Below are 16,757 nucleotides of genomic sequence, written 5' to 3' on the forward strand. Positions count from 1 at the left end.
TTTCAACTTGTGCTCGGAAGCCCACCAAGCAATCTCCATGTTTTCCAAGCCCCAACTACTAGCTCTTCTCCAAATTTGCTCCTCTACCACCTCCTCTTCTCCACGATGGATGAATAATCCTAAAGACTTCCCCACAACCTCTTGTGTCTTTGGTTGGACATTTATAAATTTATCTTATCTTAGCAAAACAAACAAATATGATAAGAATGATTTTATCTAAATATAAAGTTTATTGGACTTTCTAAAGAGTAACAGATATAATATGAAATCACTCTTTCTCAATGTCTGGAGTTCAAGTTGAGTATGCTCCGTTCAGGATGGCATGCTTCTTTTTAACTTAGTACTCTTGTATGTTTTCTGAATGGATCTAAGCTAAGTTTGCAAACCCATTGGTTGGAACTTGTACGTGACTACTATACACATTATTTGATAAATATCTTTCTCTAGGTATTAATTTATTATCATAATTGTCACTGTAGACATTCTTCTAAGACTATCTGGATACTTAATCAATCTATTGTATACAGTTACATTTCTTAATCTATTGTAAACAGTTTACACATACCTAATATACATTACTTTCTTACATCGTTATTTCTATTTTTTGTCTCTGGTTGACTTTGTAGTGTACTTTTCTTGTGTCATTCCCATGTGGTATGTTTCTTTCTAACTTGTTTTGTAAGTTGTGTTTGACTAGAATTCTTTGCATGGCAAACTGAAGATTGTTTTTTAAGAAATAAGCAAACATTACAAGTCTGTTTAGTATTTGCATGCTTTCTGTGTCTGTTGAGCCATTTGCCCATTCAATTGTTTACATTATTATTATACTTTTATTTGCGACACAAGATCTCATACTCTGTTGTGGTGGCCCTTGGTCTAGTTTTCTCTGTTTTAGAGGTTTCATCTACTAATCTTAGCATAATACAGTGCAGCTTGTTTTGTGACTGCCAAACTCTCTTATTTTTGCTCTAGAAAGTAGTTGCACAAGAAGCACAGGAAAAAATAAAACCAAAATTGTTGCCAAACAGTCTTATAAAAAGGATAGTTTAGAGACAACATCTTTAAGTACAACATGACAGAAGCTATCTTTGGAAAACCATTCATATATAATTCAAAGTGAGTCAAATTCTTTCATCAATAAACATTATTCTAATATTATTTAAAAATCATATATTTATTTAGATGAACCTAGCAATCTTTTCTAAACGTTTTCTCTCTTTTTCCCTTTTTATTTGGTTCGTTAGATCCTTTTATGGCTAGCGACAATCAATTAATGCTTACAGTGTTGGTAAAATTAGTTGAATAGACGTGCCATACCTTTGGATTGTGACGTAAAAGAAAATTTAGTGCACACTACTCAAAGAACCATATATCATGTAGAGGATTTCCGTTAAATATCTGATCCTGATGTGGTGACACCTTGCAGTCTTGGAGGACTTGCAAGTGAAGCTACATGAAATGTGTCACTGAAAATATGCTGTTTTCTTTTAATCCTTATACTGATTGGTATTTTTGAATATTATTACTTCATATTTTTTGTTTGTTTGTTTGAAAACTGTATATAATTTATAGCACCAATATAGGGATTGGTATGTGTTTTTACATCCTTATTATAGAACTGGAGTTCTACATCAATATGGAAGGAAGTGTTGAAAGCATGTGCATGGACACATAACAGACATATGTACAAGAATGCAATTTAAGATATCTGCATATATCAATATCTGAATAGTTGTCCATGTTATTTATGACAAGTATCCATTCTGTGATCATTGATAGGTGAGCTTAGGTGCACATATGCACTTTGTTATCAATGATCACAGGATGGAAACCTGTTCATGAAGTGCTTTCTATGATTTGAATGCCACTGATATAAATCTTCTTGTTATTGTAGGTACGATTTTTCTATTCTTTTACCTGCAGAGATAATCTCTACTTAGTGATGGAATATTTGAATGGAGGAGATTTATACTCTTTACTTAGAAATGTGGGTTGCTTGGATGAGGATGTTGTCCGGATATACATTGCTGAACTGGTAAGTTAATTGTAAGTTGTAAATGAAATTTGGTTATTTTTGTTATTCATTTCATAACTCATCATGAAACATAAGTTTATTCTAAAACTTAAATGCAAAGATGGTTAAATTCATTTTATAAATTCTGTGTTGACTTACAGGTTTTGGCACTAGAGTATTTACATTCCTTGGGGATAGTGCACCGTGATCTTAAGCCTGACAATATACTGATTGCTCATGATGGTCACATCAAGGTGCGTCTATCAAATTAACATTTTTCAATCCCTTAGAATGTGTATAATGTTAAGTTTGTAGCTTCAGTCAGATTGATTCGATCATGAGATACATTGTTAATGGTAAATCATCATTTAGATAAATATTCTTATATATATATATATATATATATATATATATATATATATATATATATATATATATATATGTATATGGTTATTCTATTCGGTTATTGTGGAGAGACTAACATAGAAATACTTCAGATAAGAACCAAGGACTGGTTCCGTTCAACTCAGAATTCTCAGGCAAATAAATAGATTAGTTTGAAGCAAATAAACTTTTTGTACATTCATATTTACCTATACTGCCTCAATTTACTACTCATCAACATTTGGAATGTAAATCAATCTTAGATAGTGAAGGGGGTCTCTATTGTAAGGAAGTTATAACGTCACCAATGATCAACGCAAAGGATTGTATTATTACCAAGGAGATTCAGAGATAATTGAGTATCTATATACATGATCAAAATACTAGCATCAAAACTCTAAAGGAAGAAGTTTCTTGTAATTAAAGTAATAAGTAAATAGTCCTCTAAATCCTAAGAGATAGACAAGGGGATATTTCAATGATCATCTTTTGTTCCATTCTTTTGGCACATTCCCTAGTTTGGAGGCTTCTCTATTCCTTCACTAGTTCTTTCAACATTATTTCCATGTCTTTTTGGAGTAGGGTTTTTCCCATGTAGTTTTCTCTATTTTTTCTTATTTTTAGAGATTTGGTTGTGGTTGAGTACCTCATCAGGCTTCATTGTCAGGACCCAAATTTACTTTTAGTAGTAGTAATTTTTAGGTTTTTAGCTACTCCCTAAGTTTATCTTAAAGGGGGTGTTAGAGTAATAAAGTATTTTCTAATTAAATAAATCATATTGATTTAATTATTAAGTCACTTATTATCTCTAGTTTACTTTAGCTAAACTTTGGGCATATAATAATTAATTCTTTTATTAATTATTATCATGCAACCTAGGTTAGTTACCTTTTAGGGTTTTGATCTCCTTTTATAAGGATTGATCTCTTTGTAATTCATTAATTGATTCACTTTTGTTAATAGCAATTTCTCTCTTTACTCATCAAGAATGTCTCATCTGTGGATCTAATATTTTCAGCCTCCATAGCTTTTGCTTCTCTTTTCTTGTGACAGGTGTTTGCATGCAGGTGACTCTTGGAGCTGTGGGGTTGATCTTTTGTCAACTTTAACATGCATTTGCATATTTACATGTTTTAGTGAACACACTCTAGAAGGGCATTTGTATGTTTTAAAATGCATCAGGCTTGGTCACTTATGCAAATCACACTCTTGGAGTGCATTTGCATATTTAAAAATTGTAAAACAATACAAGTAGTGCAAAATTGCACTCTCGAAGGGTCACTGCATGTTTTAAAAAGGCTCTAAGATGCAAATCGCATTCTAGGAGACTCATTGCATGTTTTAAGTGTTTTTAAAATGCCTTTTAGTGCAAAATCATAGTCTCTAGAGGCATTTACAAATATGTAAATAGGTTGAAAAACATGTATATGCACAACTTAAGTGATCAATTAATCACATGTCTAATTTATTTTTGAGGAAATATTACTTAACTGGGTCAAAAACAACATTTACACTATACAATTAATTTATTATGTGCAGCAAAATTTTACTTAGATGTTTTAAATAAAACATAAAGTAATTCAAAAATAAATCAAATAAAATAGATAATAATGTCACTTAATTGAAAAATTAAAAAAAACTCAACATAAAAATATAACATAAAGTACACTATAGTCACTTAAGTGATCAAGTAACTTAAAAACATAACATAAAATGAATTTATGTTATATTTTTCAAAAAGTGAATGTCAACATGAAAATATAACATGATTTTTTAAATCATGCAATTGCATCTAGAGAGTCCACTTTTTGGGCACTTATTTGGTCATATCTTTTGACTACCAAGTCCGATTAAGCCCTAAGATATACCGAATTGAAGGGAAAACAAAAAGCAATGATTTGAGCAAAACCAAAAGACCAAAAGCAAACAAAAACACTCAAAAATGAGAAAAAGGACGTTGAAGGCTTCAAAAATCAAGCATAGGCTTAACAAACATAAAAACTAAAAGGACTTGACAAAATCCTTCAATAAAAGGATTCATTATATCAAGTGAGGTTGATTGATTGATCAATACTAAGCAATTAAATAATGAATTAACTCATAGATAAACGAAACTAAGTTGAAAAAGTTTCGTACTATTAGCTACATTTTGTGGTGACAAAATGCAGGACGACGGAGTCATCAAAATCTAATCTTGAAGTACAAACTGGAACAATTAGTTTTTTGATACTATGTGATGTCATCGGCTGATTCTTATTACGTATTCATGCTGTTCACTTCAATCTCTAGAGATGCAGTGATTTAGTACGAAGGAAATTTTGTTATGTTCAAGTTGAGTGAGTCTAATAATACTTTTTGAAGTTGTCTTTTTTGATGTTTTAAATAGTGTATAATCTGTACCACTAGAATAGACCTTAGTAAATAGTCTTGTTTTAATCAAAAAGATGTTTTTTATATTTAATACTCTGAAATTTTATCTGTGCCTGGCCAGCTCACAGATTTTGGGCTTTCAAAACTTGGTCTTATTAATAGTACTGACGATCTAGCTGGATCGGGCTCAAGTGGATCTATGACAGTAGAAGACCACAGCTGTGATATTTCATCTGAAGATGTTCACTACATAGAAAGGAGGAAAAATCGCTCTGCAGTAGGAACACCTGATTATCTGGCACCTGAGATCCTTCTTGGAACGGAGCATGGTAATTTATTTATCTCTAAAATCCATACATTTCATATAAGTTTATGGTTTAAATTATTAATGAATAATTTTGTTAAAATTTCTTACAGGTTATACTGCTGATTGGTGGTCAACGGGTATTGTTGTCTTTGAATTACTAACTGGGGTTCCTCCTTTCACAGCAGAACATCCACAGGTACCTGTTTGATCTATGTCAGAGATGACTTATTCACTTAAATGTTTCAAACTTCAGCCTAGCTTGTTTTTTTTCTGTAGAACATTATTGAATTCCCTTGCATTCTTTGTCTCCTCAGATTATCCTATTATGAAGAGAATATCTTTTAATTATCTCATAGCTAGTATATACTGCAATTTCATTAACTTTTCAATTTTTAAATAGTTTGACTAAAAATCCAGTGTGCAGCTTGACAGACCGATGATGTCTGTTTTACATTTTACCCGTTATAAAGCTTGTTGAAGCCCTACGTCAAACATTTTAATCTATAGCTATCTTATACGTGAATTCTCTGATATATGAACAGAACTGCTAGCAACTGACGAGCATGTGAGTTCTTATCAAGTGATGTAGAACCTTTTGTATATCTTCAAATTGGCCAGAGTAGAAAGAATGTGTAAAAAGGTCAGCCTTGTGCAACAATATTTTGCTTTTAGTGAATTTATATGGAGAGTACCAACTCTCATTGACAAAGAGATTTCAACTAAATGAAATAGTTGCATTACAATTGCAAAATAAGGGATGAACACCCCACTGCCAGTCAAATATTCTGACTTAACAAATTTAAAAGCTCAATCATTTACATTCCTTTTTTCTCTTGTAATTTTTGTTACAGCCTTGTAAAATAAGAAAGAACAAAAAAAAGAGAGGAAATATGCAATTAATGGGTGTAATTGTGGATGCCTCCAAGATTTTAATTAGGGAGATTGCTACCTTGTCAATAGATAGGCTAAAGAAGGATTTCTTTTAGAATGACTTGTGGAACAATACAAAATAATATGATGTTTTTAGTTTCTGGATTCAATCATTATGTGCCATAATGTCCCTAAAGACAAGGTGGGATCTTGAAGGTTTTATTAGCTACCCATATAAATGGAAATAAAATTTAAAGGTTTATCAAGCGGACATAGATAAATATGTTAATAGTTGCAATAGATGTCAGGTTAACAATCAATGCCACGTGTTAGGAGCCTAATGACCTTCCTATTAAACAATAACAAGATGAAAATGTATATGCAAATACATTTTTAAAGTTTTCCTTGAAGGACAATAGATAAGTACGATAATACTTGCAATAAATGTCAGGTTTGATGGAGCCTAAAAATTTAGGTCTTCATTTGTGAAATGATCTTGAAAATTAATGATATCAAAGGGTTTATAAGCATGAACAAGATTGCTAAGGTACCCATAACCAATATTGAAAGTACAAGGAGCCAAACTCATTGTTTGAATAAAGTGGAAATTACCTTCAATTTGCCAAACTTGTTGAAATACCATGAATATAAATTGAAATAATACTATTGGCAAAGGTGAGTAAAGCATCTGCAGCTTGCATAATGTCTACATAGAAATAGTGATACATGGATACAGTCAGCAAATGGTAAAATATATTACAGCAACTCCAGTGCTAGCAGCATATAACATGATTGGGTAAAGTTTAGCAAAATGGTCAAGTATAAAATATCTGTACAGCACCACTGGGAATTAAAGTAATCATATAAGTAATAATAAGTGAACATACATCTTCATCAAGCTATATGAGCAAGCAATTGACATGGGATAACCTTTCTGTTAATGATGGCTGCCAACAACTATGAAATCAAAATAAGCAAAGGATGAAATAATAGTTTTCAATCAAAAATACCAATACATTCTTGATGTATCGAGACATGTCAAGAACTAGTCATTGTGGGAGGAGACATGATTGAAAGGTGAAGGTGGTTTCCGTGGCATAGTCTTTGTTCATCCATTAGTAAAGCCTGGAGGTGTTTGAGACATTTATATGCGGGATTAGGAGTTCGAATGCCAATATATCAAGCTCGGGCAGATTTAATAGGCAATCATGTGGTCAAACTCATGCACGCATGGAATCATAGACAAGATTGATGCTTGGGATAACAAAGCAATCAGAAAACCATATATTTCTAAATTGACGGAGTGTATGTTATTTCTCAAATAAATAGAGAGGTCACACTTGAGTACGTGATGCGATAAGTGTAATATTCGTATGTGAGGCCATATGATGAGTTTGAGTCATAGTAACGAGAATCGCCCAAAAATCGCCTAAATCGGCGATTCCGCGACTCGATTCATCCAGCGCGATTTTTTTTGAATCGTGAATTGGTATCGCCGATTTCTGGGCCATGAATCGCCTGAATCGCCGATTCAAGCGATTCATGTAAAAATCGGCTATGAATCGCCCGCGGCATGTAAAAAGGGAAGTTGAAATTTTTTTAAAAATCACTTGTTTTTTTCACTTTTTTTTTGACCTATTCTCTTTGTTATAACCCTAAAGGGCCTTCTATTTGTGAAGCATGAGTAGAAGAGAGGAAAAGTGAGAGAGAAGAAGAGAAAAGAAAAGCCATAGGTTTCCAACCGGCAAGAAGGAGGAGCACCAAAGAGATCAGCAGGCCATTTGGGGAGCCCATCAATTGCTTTGGGAGCATTAAGGAGCCAATATCAACACTCCTCAACTCATTTGCAAGAGGTAAGTGCTTATTTTTTTCTTGCATGTTAGTGTATTATGCATTTTTTGTTTAATTTTTAGTGTATTATGCGTTTTTTGTTAAATTTCTATAGTTTTCAAGAATTTTAGTGTAAATCTCGAATGTTCTTTATTTTTACTAAGTTGCAAGCTAGGGTTTGTTGTTTTCTAATTTTTATTAGCTTCAAACTTTGATATTTTACATAAAAAAATTTATTGCAGAAGCCTTTGCTCTCATTTTTCGCAAATTCCAATGGGTAAAAAAGATGAATGTTGGAAATATAATGAAGAGTTTCCTCGAAGAACCAAATATCAAACAAAATGCATGTTTTGTAAAGAAAAAATAACTTCCGGGGGTATTTATAGATTGAAATTCCACATTGCTGCTATACTTGGACATGATGTTGATGCAGAGCCACACCTTGGAAAACTCAGGAGGAATCAGTCACTCAACTAAGTTGCTTCAAGGGGCATCTACAACCTTCAGGATCACACACTAAAATCAGATTCAATAAACAAAACTTTGATAATAAAATCCCCCAAAATATCTTCTTGCTGTCTTCGGATAGACCCGCACTCAAACATGAATAACTTTCGAACCAGAAAAGATTTACTCAATCCAACCGTTGATATTTGGCATAACTAGGTTTCAAACAACATATAAAAATTTGAGAGAAATCCAACGGTTCAAACCCGAGATATTGACCCCGCATCAGAGTACATTTTTCTGCAATTGTTATTCCCTAAACTGATTGCCATGAGAAATATATGAAGCATAACAGTAGAACCATAATCTTGAAAAAAAAACGCAGGAAACCAAAAGAGACATAAAACTTCCCATTCCTCCCCAAGTTCGAATCGAATTTTACATAAAAGATTGGCTTTTTAATAACCAAAGTCTGATTGGCCTTGCTGTCCAGTAGTAATAAAAACGTTTTCTTTTCCATCTAAGAATAGGAATCTGAAAGACGTTTTACCATCAATACCATGCAACAATCATGGATATTCTTGTAACTGCTAAGAATAGGAATCTGAAAGATGCTTTACCATCAATACCATGCAGCAATCATGGGTATTCTTGTAACTGCTAAGAATAGGAATCTGAAAGATGCTTTACCATCAATACCATGCAGCAATCATGGATATTCTTGTAACTGCTAAGAATAGGAATCATCAATACCATGCAGCAATCATGAATATTCTTGTAACTGCCTATTATCTGTCACTAGTATTTGATAGAATTCTCTTTAATTATTGACCACATGGCATTTCTATTACTAATTTTATCCTTTCTAAAATCGACACTAACATCATTAACCCTTTCCTCTAACTCTCTAACATATCCGACTAAAAACTATAACATTTATTTAATAAAACACCTAATTCTATCCACTAAGACATAATCCTAACTTATTAAAATTGACCATTTAAAATATATGGAGAATCTTGGACCTTTGAAATGATTTAGTAATGAGATGCGCCTGCATCATACTCCCGGGGACAGAAAAATTCAAGTCCCATTGAATTGCTGCAATCTTTTTCCGGAGTTTCCAATTGTATGTAAGCAATAATGTCACCATAAGAATGATGGAATTGATGCCGCTTGCCAGAACATTCTGATTCCAAACTGTAGAAGGAATCCCTTCCATGGTACCTATGTCGAATCTTGGAACAAATATATTTAACAGCCTCGTATCACCTGCATAAAAATACCAAATTATCATACCAACATCTGCTTCTCGTTTGTATATCTCTAGAGCATCATAATGATCAACAAATACTTCATTCTTGTCATCAATAGTCTTCTCTTCAGCATCTGATCTTTGAACTACATCTTTTCCTTTCTGATCATTTGTGTCAACATCTCCATCATCTGGGCAAATATTGTCTGCAACCACACCTGTCACCAACTCTTCTTCATCTGCAAGAACCTTTTCCTCACAAGGTTCAACAACAACCTCCTGTTGTTCACTCTTAGTCTCTACACCAACATTCACCTGCTATCTATGCCCTTCTAATGGATTGTTTTCTTCTTCTTGATCTAACTCTTCATCCTCTACCAGTGTGCTTTGAATCACTTCTTCCTTCTTATCCTCAGCCTCCAAAATCTTTTTCATAGGAGTACCTTCCAGCATTGTACTCTTCTCTATTTTCAAAGGACATGTTACTGTTCCAACTACAGATTGTTTGCATTCAAATCCAATAGGGCTTGTCTTGTTACTGCTCTCGTCAAGAGATACTTGCTGCACTTGTTGTTGCTGCACTTCTTTCAACTTAGCTTTATTCTCTTTCAACTTAGCGTCATTCTCCTCAAGTCTCCTTCTCAAATTGTTTATCTCCTCTTCTATCTTGCTTAGCTCTTCTCTTTGTTTTCTCCTTTCTTCTTTCTCTCTTTTCTTCTTTTCCTCTATCTCCTTCTGTATAGAATCCTTTCTCTGTTGATACCTTCTAAAAAGATACAATAAAGCTGCTTCTTCTTGTCCCATCATTCCTCAGCTAGGTTATTTTCTTCTTATCTAGTCTCCTGGACTTCTTCTCAAACTATTTCTCTCAATCTTTCACAATCACACAAACATATACACAACTACTTTTTCCCAAACCTTTTGCTGAGCTCTGATACCAAAAATGATGCAGAGCCACACCTTGGAAAACTCAGGAGGAATCAGTCACTCAACTAAGTTCCTTCAAGGGGCATCTACAACCTTCAGGATCACACACTAAAATCAGATTCAATAAACAAAACTTTGATAATAAAATCTCCCAAAATATCTTCTTGCTGCTTTCGGATAGACCCGTACTCAGACATGAATAACTTTCGAACCAGAAAAGATTTACTCAATCCAACCGTTGATATTTGGCGTAACTAGGTTTCAAACAACATATAAAAATTTGAGAGAAATCCAACGGTTCAAACCCGAGATATTGACCCCGCATCAGAGTACATTTTTCTGCAATTTTTATTCCCTAAACTAATTGCCATGAGAAATATATGAAGCATAACAGTAGAACCATAATCTTGAAAAAAAAACGCAGGAAACCAAAAGAGACATAAAACTTCCCATTCCTCCCCAAGTTCGAATCGAATTTTACATAAAAGATTGGCTTTTTAATAACCAAAGTCTGACTGGCCTTGCTGTCCAGTAGTAATAAAAACGTTTTCTTTTCCATCTAAGAATAGGAATCTGAAAGACGTTTTACCATCAATACCATGCAGCAATCATGGATATTCTTGTAACTGCTAAGAATAGGAATCTGAAAGATGCTTTACCATCAATACCATGCAACAATCATGGGTATTCTTGTAATTGCTAAGAATAGGAATCTGAAAGATGCTTTACCATCAATACCATGCAACAATCATGGATATTCTTGTAACTGTCTATTATCTGTCACCAGTATTTGATGGAATTCTCTTTAATTATTGACCACATGACATTTCTATTACTAATTTTATCCTTTCTAAAACCGACACTAACATCATTAACCCTTTCCTCTAACTCTCTAACATATCCGACTAAAAACTATAACATTTATTTAATAAAACACTTAATTCTATCCACTAAGACATAATCCTAAATTATTAAAATTGACCATTTAAAATATATGGAGAATCTTGGACCTTTGAAATGATTTAGTAATGAGATGCGCCTGCATCATACTCCCGGGGACAGAAAAATTCAAGTCCCATTGAATTGCTGCAATCTTTTTCCGGAGTTTCCAATTGTATGTAAGCAATAATGTCACCATAAGAATGATGGAATTGATGCCGCTTGCCAGAACATTCTGATTCCAAACTGTAGAAGGAATACCTTCCATGGTACCTATGTCGAATCTTGGAACAAATATATTTAACAGCCTCGTATCACCTGCATAAAAATACCAAATTATCATACCAACATCTGCTTCTCGTTTGTATATCTCTAGAGCATCATAATGATCAACAAATACTTCATTCTTGTCATCAATAGTCTTCTCTTCAGCATCTGATTTTTGCACTACATCTTTTCCTTTCTGATCATTTGTGTCAACATCTCCATCATCTGGGCAAATATTGTCTGCAACCAGACCTGTCACCAACTCTTCTTCATCTGCAAGAACCTTTTCCTCACAAGGTTCAACAACAACCTCCTGTTGTTCACTCTTAGTCTCTACACCAACATTCACCTGCTATCTATGCCCTTCTAATGGATTGTTTTCCTCTTCTTGATCTAACTCTTCATCCTCTACCAGTGTGCTTTGAATCACTTCTTCCTTCTTATCCTCAGCCTCCAAAATCTTTTTCATAGGAGTACCTTCCAGCATTGTACTCTTCTCTATTTTCAAAGGACAAGTTACTGTTTCAACCACAGATTGTTTGCATTCAAATCCAATAGGGCTTGTCTTGTTACTGCTCTCGTCAAGAGATACTTGTTGCACTTGTTGTTGTTGCACTTTGTGTTCTTGCTGCACTTCTTTCAACTTAGCGTCATTCTCCTCAAGTCTCCTTCTCAAATTGTTTATCTCCTCTTCTATCTTTCTTAGCTCTTCTCTTTGTTTTCTCCTTTTTTCTTTCTCTCTTTTCTTCTTTTCCTCTATCTGCTTCTGTTTAGAATCCTTTCTCTGCCGATACCTTCTAAAAAGATACAATAAAGCTGCTTCTTCTTGTCCCATCATTCCTCAGCTAGGTTATTTTCTTCTTATCTAGTCTCCTGGACTTCTTCTCAGACTATTTCTCTCAATCTTTCACAATCACACAAACATATACACAACTACTTTTTCCCAAACCTTTTGCTGAGCTCTGATACCAAAAATGATGCAGAGCCACACCTTGGAAAACTCTGGAGGAATCAGTCACTCAACTAAGTTGCTTCAAGGGGCATCTACAACCTTCAGGATCACACACTAAAATCAGATTCAATAAACAAAACTTTGATAATAAAATCTCCCAAAATATCTTCTTGCTGCTTTCGGATAGACCCGTACTCAGACATGAATAACTTTCGAACCAGAAAAGATTTACTCAATCCAACCGTTGATATTTGGCGTAACTAGGTTTCAAACAACATATAAAAATTTGAGAGAAATCCAACGGTTCAAACCCGAGATATTGACCTCGCATCAGAGTACATTTTTCTGCAATTGTTATTCCCTAAACTGATTGCCATGAGAAATATATGAAGCATAACAGTAGAACCATAATCTTGAAAAAAAACGCAGGAAACCAAAAGAGACATAAAACTTCCCATTCCTCCCTAAGTTCGAATCGAATTTTACATAAAAGATTGGCTTTTTAATAACCAAAGTCTGACTGGCCTTGCTATCCAGTAGTAATAAAAACGTTTTCTTTTCCATCTAAGAATAGGAATCTGAAAGACGTTTTACCATCAATACCATGCAGCAATCATGGATATTCTTGTAACTGCTAAGAATAGGAATCTGAAAGATGCTTTACCATCAATACCATGCAGCAATCATGGGTATTCTTGTAACTGCTAAGAATAGGAATCTAAAAGATGCTTTACCATCAATACCATGCAGCAATCATGGATATTCTTGTAACTGCCTATTATTTGTCACCAGTATTTGATGGAATTCTCTTTAATTATTGACCACATGGCATTTCTATTACTAATTTTATCCTTTCTAAAATCGACACTAACATCATTAACCCTTTCCTCTAACTCTCTAACATATCCGACTAAAAACTATAACATTTATTTAATAAAACACCTAATTCTATCCACTAAGACATAATCCTAAATTATTAAAATTGACCATTTAAAATATATGGAGAATCTTGGACTTTTGAAATGATTTAGTAATGAGATGCGCCTGCATCATATGTTACAGTTTGCACTCACCAAACTCCTGAGGCAAAACGCACTTGCTTAATGGCATTAGAAAAAATTGAAAAAGACAAAGCAAATAGGAAAATGCAAGTTGAAGGGTTAAGGGGTATTGACTCCAATGTTCTCGCATCCGCAGCCACATCCACATCTGCATCTGCATCAGCTTCCACATCCGTAGGTTGTGTTGGAGAGGGTTCTTCTAGGCCTCCTTTTTATCCTAGTTCTTCTGCTCGTTCTAGTGCTAGTGCTAGTCGGTCACATACTGAGACAGAGTCCCACACCAACCTATTGCAGCCTAGAGTGCGGAAAAACAGAATGGATAGTTACTTTGTGCTCCGCACTACTCCTGGTTCCCAACCCACGCTTGAGGGCATGGGTTTGAACAAGGAGATTCACGATGCTGCCAGAAAAGAGATCTGCAAATTTTGGTACTTTTGCAACATTCCATTTATTGCAGCCAGGTAATTGATTCTTTTTTCTTTGTTTTCTTTAAAGCTAAAACTAAAAGTAAAAGTAAAACTTTAATTATATCTACTTGTTTTATAATTTGAGTCTTTGACATCTAAACTTTTATTTGTGACAGAGCTCCTTATTGGCAGAATATGATAGATGCGTTGCTATTTGTGGTCCGGGGTTTAAAGCCCCAACTGAGGCTAAGTTGAGCGGATACCTCCTGGATGAGATGGTAGAGGACATGAGGGTTGACCTCAAGGAGAACCGAAAGGAATGGATTGCAAAGGGTTGCACCATCATGACTGATGGTTGGACCGATAGGAGAAATAGAACACTCCTCAATTTTCTTGTATCCTGTGGAGGTGATTGATCATTCTACTTTCCTACATACATTGTAAATTTTGATTTGTTGAATGCTAATTCGTTAATGATACATTTAATATTATAATTCGTTGTTTTGTTACTTGTAGGATATACCATGTTCATAAAATCCATTGATGCTTCCACACATGTGAAAAATGCCACATATTTATGTGAGGCTATTGAGGAAGTTATAGCAGAGGTGGGAGAACAAAATGTGATCCAGGTGGTGACGGATAATGCAGCAAATTATGTTGCAGCAGGTAAACTTTTAACTTTGCAAGTTTTGAAAATACATTTATTTGAATTTTGAAATTTGAGTTTCTAATTGACTTAAAATTGTTGTAGGTAAACTTTTGATGGAGAGGCACCCCACCATATTTTGGTCCCCTTGTGTGGCACACTGCATTGACCTCATGTTGGAGGAAATTGGCAAACTTGAGTTTGTCAAGTCATGTGTGGAAAGGGCAAAAAACATATGCAAATTCATTTATAATCATGCATTTGTCCTTAGCACAACGAGGAAGTACACAAAAGGCAAGGAGTTAGCTCGCCCAGGTATCACGAGGTTTGCCTCAAATTTCATCACCTTGCAGTCCTTGTTGACATCAAGGGATGGATTGAGGAGCATGTTTGTTGGGCAGGAGTGGATTTGCTTTTCCTATGCTACGACCACTATAGGGTTAGATGTGGCGGATTGCAAATTTGATGAGGATGGTTTTTGGAAACCCGCTAGAGAAATCCTTAAGGTAAATTTATTGCAATTTAACATTTAGTATTTTTCTTTTACTTTAAGTTATATTATTTTATATTTAAGTTTTGACTCAAATTTTTTGTTTTACTTTATATGTAGGTCACTGAGCCCCTTGTAGCTTTGCTACGAACTGCTGATGAGGAGAAGCCCTTTATGGGCTACATTTATGAGGGCATGGATAGGGCCAAGGAGGCCATCAGAGCCCAATATGCAGGAGTGCAGGAGAGGTATGGCCCTATTTGGGACATCATCGATAGGAGATGGCAGAGTCAGCTCCATCGACCCATCCACCCAGCAGCTTACTATTTGAATCCGGCATTTCGTTTCCGGTCCTGAGTTCAAGGCGGATGCAAAGGTTCTCACTGGCTCATACACAGTGATTCAGAGATTGAGTAGCGATGAAAATAGCGCTGCTGCGATTGTTGAGCTAGACCAGTTCAACAATAAGGAGGGGCCACTTTTCTCTGGCAGGATGGCCATAAATGCTCAGACAACACTACAGCCAGGTGAAAATTAAATAATATATTCAATGTTCATGAATCTAGATTCTAAACTTAAAGTTGATTATATAATGCATTAATTTTAGAGTTGTAATTTATAAATGAGACTAATTGTTTTTGTTTTTTCCTTATTTCAGATAGATGGTGGCAAATGTTTGGGGCCACAACCCCAAACCTTCAAAAAATTGCCATCCGCATCCTGAGTCAGCCGAGCAGCGCTTCTGGATGTGAGCGCAGTTGGTCCATGTTCGAGCACATCCACTCGAAGAGGAGAAACAGGTTGACAGTGCAGAGGTTGAATGATCTTGTCTTTGTTCATTACAACCTTCGTCTTAGGATGAGACAGATTTTGGGCGCTGACTCCTCTCCGATCATTCTAGAGGAGATTGATCCAGAATCAGAGTGGATCACAGAGACCGTGGACCTAGTCTTCACTGAGGAAGACCGCGCGTGGGTTGACCAGGTGGATGTAGAGGGTGAGGCTGTGGCCAGGGCAGAGGAGGCAGCTAGAGCATGTTCAGGCATTGGTAGACGCACACGCGCACGCACAGACGCAGGCCCTAGCGACGTTATTTATGAGCCCATTGCCCATGCAGGGGACATGGCTCGGCGGTCCTCTAGGACCTACCTTACACGCCTTTCTCATAGGCAAACTGGATACTCAGAGGTTGAGGTTGAGGCTGCAACAGAGCTAGAGGAGGATGATGATGATGATGAGGCTTGAGCTGGAGCCTTGTTTTTATATTTTGTTTACACTGTATAGATATTGATAATTTGATAGTGATACTGAATCACTGATAGACATATGTTTCAAACTTTCATGGATCTTCATCTTAGATTTATACATACATTTATGATTTGATGTCTTATAGATCTTCATGATTTCATCTTACTGATTCTATGATTTGAATCATTATGATCATTTGATTTTTATTTACTTCAGCTAGCATACAATTTACATTTTAGTACATAATGATAACATAGTTACGTATGTGATGGATTTTATGTTTCATGTTTATGTATGTTAGATTCTATTTGATGATGTTATAGTGTTTTTAAGTTATATT

The 16,757-nt window shown here is 35.0% G+C and overlaps 2 protein-coding genes across 2 annotated transcripts in view; both read left to right on the top strand.

Moving 5' to 3' along the window:
- Positions 1-16,757, top strand: part of LOC149564798 (putative serine/threonine protein kinase IRE4) — a 282,390-nt gene that overhangs the window by 143,315 nt on the left and 122,318 nt on the right. Inside the window, exons 8-11 of the mRNA XM_089818380.1 lie at positions 1,895-2,035; positions 2,176-2,268; positions 4,890-5,097; positions 5,186-5,271. Of these exons, the coding sequence (XP_089674506.1) occupies positions 1,895-2,035; positions 2,176-2,268; positions 4,890-5,097; positions 5,186-5,271 (528 nt within the window). The remainder of the gene's footprint in view (positions 1-1,894; positions 2,036-2,175; positions 2,269-4,889; positions 5,098-5,185; positions 5,272-16,757) is intronic.
- LOC149564799 (uncharacterized) lies at positions 15,571-16,414 on the top strand. The gene is made up of 2 exons (XM_089823330.1): positions 15,571-15,696; positions 15,828-16,414. The coding sequence occupies exons 1-2, from the start codon at positions 15,663-15,665 to the stop codon at positions 16,412-16,414; spliced, it is 621 nt and encodes a 206-aa protein (XP_089679456.1). The 5' UTR covers positions 15,571-15,662.

Source organism: Cupressus sempervirens, chromosome 3, assembly GCF_028749045.1.
Source record: "Cupressus sempervirens isolate cs-2001-9-10 chromosome 3, ASM2874904v1, whole genome shotgun sequence".
Taxonomy (NCBI): Eukaryota; Viridiplantae; Streptophyta; class Pinopsida; order Cupressales; family Cupressaceae; genus Cupressus; species Cupressus sempervirens.

Coding starts and splice junctions, on each gene's coding strand:
- LOC149564799 (XM_089823330.1), top strand. CDS start 15,663: ATGGCCATAAATGCTCAGACAACACTACAGCCAG. Junction 15,697..15,827: donor TCAGACAACACTACAGCCAG/GTGAAAATTAAA, acceptor TCCTTATTTCAG/ATAGATGGTGGCAAATGTTT.